Here is a 5,387-nt window from a genome sequence, read left to right as displayed (position 1 = left end):
TGATACTTGAAACTGCAGTATTCAATGATATTCCATATAGTTGTGCTATTTTTGTCTGAGCAGACTCCATAACCACCTGCAAAAGTATGAAGTAACGAAACAAGCTCACACAATTAACACAAGGTGTAACACAACTGAATTCCAAGGTGTAACACACTGAATTCCACAAATACTCAGCCTTCTGTATTCAGAGGATTGTGTTTTATACACAACTAATTTCAAACCAGTCCTGTTCCACCACCATCATCATGGATCACAAGCTTGTCTTTGAAAAGAGGCCCTGTACTCTGTATCCGCAGGGCCTCTTTTAAAGGACTCACCCTGTACTAGTCACTTGCTTAATCACCTACATTAAATATGTCTGTAGGTGGGCAGGCTTTCCATCTCTTTCTCAGACTATTCACATGTCACAAATGAACAGAGATGTGTGGACAGACAGACTAGGTTTTTTCTTTACATGAAATGGAAGCTTTTAGGATGCTGGTGCAAGTATAAATATAGTAAGCATTAGCTTTAAAAATTCAATATACATTGAAGCGCAACAAAAGATTTATCAAGAGCAGTTTAATTTTCTTTGACTCTACCATGGTGGACTATTTAGGCAAGATTATTACAGGATATACAAGTGTGACTGAAACACTAGGCATCAAAAGTTTTGAGTCAAAAGCTTCTATTCCAGTTTCTTATTGCACCTTATGGCCAGGGTTGCAGCAGTCTCTCTCTCTCAACACCTTTAACTGCCTGCAAAAAGCAGTTAATTGGCTAGCTATCGTTCTAGAACCAGCTAGGTGTTTACTGGAGGTAGCTCTATCTGGATATCAGGCAGCAGGTTGCAGCTGGTGATGATGTCTATCTTTTCTGCAACAGCACGCAAATCCTCCAGGACAAGCCGGATGTTGTGTGATGCGCTGATGATGCCGTTTTGGGAGTTACTGAGCTGTCCAGTTATGGCCCCAATCTCCTTGATAGCAGTCTGGTACACTTGCTTAACGGTACTGCTGACATCGTAGTACAAGCGGGCATTGCTCTCGATCAGCTTCTGCTGTAGCAAAGTGCTGTAGCGGCCGCGATGTCTGATACGAAGGGCAGGCTTCTCTTCAACCGCTGTGGGGGACCCCAGATCCTCATTCCTGAAAACAATCAGTGGCGGCAAGTCTGTGCTGATCAATTTAGGCTCTGCTTTCGGCCTACAGGGGCTTGCATCTTCCTCCTCATCTGTTTCAGAGGCCTCCCCAGCAATTTTTACGCCGGAAAGGTTGGGACATGAAGCCTGGGGTACGGAGGACAGATAAACCTCTTCCTCTGAATCAGTCTCTGAGGCTTCTCCCTGAACAACAGTTTTGTACCTCCGGGTGGCCATGTCTGCATTACCTAAAGAAACAAAAGCAACTTCAATTTTGAGAATTTGTGACGGAGCTAAACCTACCAGGATAACCCCAATTGATTATATCCTATTATGGAGCAGTAATTAAGAATAGGATGTACAGACAGTGCTGTTGATGTGGGAGGTTGATGGGGGGGGGCTATACAAAAAATGAGGGAGCTGCTCCACGAATCCTCCATGTCCAGCGACCAGTTCCATCTAAGTACTGACAGATGAGAGAACATAAGATGGGTGGCTCCCTCCATCACCCCCTCTGTCATCTTCTCAGGAACAGCTGTCTAATCACTGTTGGAGACAGAGGTGAGGAAACCTCAGACTTGGGAGGCTAATGTGCCCCTCCAAGCCTCTCACACCACAGCTTTGCATCTTCCTTTTGTCCGGCTGGAAGGTGTCCTCAAACTCTGTTTATGCCTCTCACTTTCACTCTGCCCACCGTGGAAATATGGCTCCTGGAAGTTCGCCCAGAAACTTCCTCCACACTCACAATGCCAGCAGTCCGATAGCATACCATTACCCAATCCTCTCACACGGGTTACCCCAGGGTTGTTACTTTTAACACACCACCACAAACAAGATTTGTGTAGCATTTGCTAATTTAAATCTATTAAACTGTTTGCTTATAAAAGCCTACTGTAACATAAATGGAAATGCATCTCACCGCAGCGGTGAGATACCATACGTCTCACTTAAATAGTTTTAAGTTGCTCTGGGTTGCCTTGGGCATGATAAAGCAACTGATGAAATAATATTAGTAATAATAATAATAATAGCGAGAAAGACTGTAGCCAGGCTACCTGTGTGGCTGCTCAGTGTGTACTTCAGGTGCTAAATGCAGATAGGAAACGTCAACACACACATACATACATCCCACTTCATAGAATCAGAGAACTGTATAGGTGTAAAGGAACCCAAGGATCATCTAGTAGAGCCCCATAAAATGCAGGAGTCTTTGAACTGGATAATAATAATAGTAATAATAATAATAATAATAATAATTTATTTATACCCCGCCCTCCCCAGCCAAGGCCGGGCTCAGAGCGGCTTACAAGCAATAATAAAAACAAGATGAATGATTACAACTTAAAAACAAAAATAAAATACAACATTAAAATAATGGAACATTATTAAAATGTAGCCAACCCAGCTCAAGCAAAGGTGAGCCCCTTGCAGAACCAGCCGCAATACCCCCCTGCCCTCCCCTCCCTTTTCTCTCTCACAGCCTGACCCAACGGATGCCTACTCGGAAGTAAGCGCCACTGACTCCAAGGGAGCTTTATCCTGAAGTAAATGCACACAAAACTGCAGCTACTCTCTGTCTATATAGAGATGTATATATGCAGCTGCTGCTATTATTATTAATACTGCTCCTCCTGCCTTACGTACGGCATACCCCGCTTCCCAAAAAATTCCAAACTCAACCTTTCGATCAGGAAGAAGCGTCTCCACCTTTGAGCTGGTCACGTGACACCGACGGATCACGTGCCGCAGCAGCGCTTCGCTTTATGTTTGGAGGTTAAAAAAAAAAAAGCAACACGTGGCGCATGCGCGCTGGCGGCTAGAGGCTGGCGCGAGCCGTCCTCTTCTCTCAGCCAATCCCCTCTCGCCTCCGCCTCGCAGTCTTCTCCTTTCCTCCCTTCGCGAGCCCAACCGTCGAAAAGTTTTGAGCTGAGGAGAGGCTATAAAAGGAGCCGCTCGGCTGGTGCAGAGCGCGTTCCCTCAGCGCTAGCGAAGTTTGTTGAGCTTTAAAGGGCGGGGCGGAGAAGGGGAAGAGCTTAACGGTTGGGCCAAAAGACGCACTTACTTAATTTCTTTATTATTATTATTATTATTTTTCAATGCAGAGTTACAACAAAAATTACAAAACTTACAAACATTGAATCCAAAATAATACTGTACAAACAAGAAAGAAAAACAGAACACACAAAAAAGAAAACAAAAAAGCATACATCTACAAATAAAACCATATCTTCATTCTAATCTAGTCATTACATACATATACACATATTGACTTCCTTTGTTCTAAGACCTCAAAAAATTTACTCTTTCTAAATTGTGTCTAATGTAGATTACTTCTATCTTTATACTTATTACGCCATTCCCCCCTTTAACCCTGTAAAGCATCATTCATTACATACTTAACTTAATTTCATAGAATTTATACACCGCTTCATCGTAAACACACAGTCACCCTCAAAGCGAATTACAAAGAAACCAACAATCTACAACCGTACTTTAAAACACGCCAAAGTTAACATGATAACACGGATTAAAATGACCTCGTCGACTTAATTTCTGGCATTAAGAGCTGTTCGACAGTGACATGGTCTCTGGAAGCTGTGGACACTCCTCCCTTGGAGGTTTTTAAGCAGAGTTTGCATGGGTGGTTTAGTTGAGATGCCTGCATTGCAGGGGTTTGGGCGAGATGACCTTCCAGCTCTTAGAAGTCTATGATTCGATGCCTTCCTAAGCATCTGGGTAGCATTGCCTAAACAGGAATGCTTTTAGCAGGCACCGAAAAGAATGTGGTGAAGGCGCCTTCTGGATCTCAATAGGCAGGGAGTTCCAAAGGGCAGGGTCTGCCACGCTACGCAATCAGAGTTCTTGCAAATGTGGAACGGAGGCTCCAATACTTTGGCCACCTCATGAGAAGAGAAGACTCCCTGGAAAAGACCCTGATGTTGGGAAAGATGGAGGGCACAAGGAGAAGGGGACGACAGAGGACAAGATGGTTGGACAGTGTTCTCGAAGCTAGGAGTGCCTGGCGTGCTCTGGGGTCACGAAGAGTCGGACACGACTAAACAACAACAAAGCACTACAGTTGCAGGAAGCTGCTGGTTTCCAATGCAGGCAGCTCTTCAGCCGCAGTGAAAACAGGATGCTGGGCTAGATGCAGGGCCAGATTTAGGTTTGATGAGTCTCTAAGCCAGTGTTTTTCAACCTTTTTTGGGCAAAGGCACACTTGTTTCATGAAAAAAAATCACGAGGCACACCACCATTAGAAAATGTTTAATTTTTTTTTCTTTAATGGCAAACAAAAACGTTGCGGACCGTTCTCTGCTCAGCGGGGATCGATCCGCTGATCCCCGCTGAGCCAGCGGATGACAGCTCCGTCTCCGCACTGTGTGCGGAGAGGGAGATGTCAGAGCCCCGCTGCTCTCTATGGGGAATCAGATGAGAGCGGACCGCCTGTCCGCTCTCATCCGATCTGATCCCCACCCAGGACGGATGGAAAATAGGGTGGACACAGTCCAGCGCCCGCCTAGTGGGCGAAAATCTGACATTTTTTTTTAATCTTTAGAATTTTTCAATTTTTCCCATGGCACACCAGGCAAGATCTCGCGGCACACTAGTGTGCCGCGGAACAGTGGTTGAAAAACACTGCTCTAAGCTACTGGTAATGGGGCACTTTGTATGTCCAGCTGTCCTTTGTCAACAACAAATTGTCGCTGTTTTTTGTGTTGAATATACAGTGGTACCTCTGGTTGCGAACAGGATCCGTTCCGGAGCCCCATTTGCAACATGAGCAGAATGCAACCCACGTCTGCACATGCGTGGACTGCAATTTGCTGCTTCTGCGCATGCGCGTGACATCATTTTGAGCGTCTGCGCTTGCGCAAGCAGCGAACCCAGAAGGGACCCATTCTGGTACCTCCGGGTCGCCGCAGGATGCAACCTGAAAAGATGTAACCTGAACCGAACGTAACAAGAGGTATGACTGTATGCTATATGGTAGTTTATGGACCTAATACAATGGTACCTCGAGTTACAGACGCTTCAGGTTACAGACTCCGCTAACCCAGAAATAGTAGCTCGGCCTAAGAACTTTGCTTCAGGATGAGAACAGAAATCGTGCAGCGGTGGCAGCGGGAGGCCCCATTAGCTAAAGTGGTACCTCAGGTTAAGAACAGTTTCAGGTCCTTGTGGTCTCTTTCAACTCTATGATTCTATGATTCTAGGTTAAGAACGGACCTCCAAAACGAATCAAGTTCTTAACCCGAGGTAC

The 5,387-nt window shown here is 45.3% G+C and overlaps 1 protein-coding gene across 1 annotated transcript; it reads right to left on the bottom strand.

The window, feature by feature from the left end:
- Positions 1-544: 544 nt before the first annotated feature.
- On the bottom strand, positions 545-2,927 carry BLOC1S3 (biogenesis of lysosomal organelles complex 1 subunit 3). Its single transcript, XM_083754406.1, has 2 exons — positions 2,804-2,927; positions 545-1,371 (listed from the first exon to the last, which is right to left on the bottom strand). Exon 2 carries the CDS (start codon positions 1,358-1,360, stop codon positions 785-787), a length of 576 nt encoding a protein of 191 aa, XP_083610532.1. The 5' UTR covers positions 1,361-1,371; positions 2,804-2,927; the 3' UTR covers positions 545-784.
- Positions 2,928-5,387: the final 2,460 nt, after the last annotated feature.

Source organism: Podarcis gaigeae, assembly GCF_964106915.1.
Source record: "Podarcis gaigeae genome assembly, chromosome: 8".
NCBI classification, from domain to species: Eukaryota; Metazoa; Chordata; class Lepidosauria; order Squamata; family Lacertidae; genus Podarcis; species Podarcis gaigeae.
The sequence above is the reverse complement of the archived record's forward strand: the minus strand, read 5'-3'. Positions and strand labels throughout refer to the sequence as shown.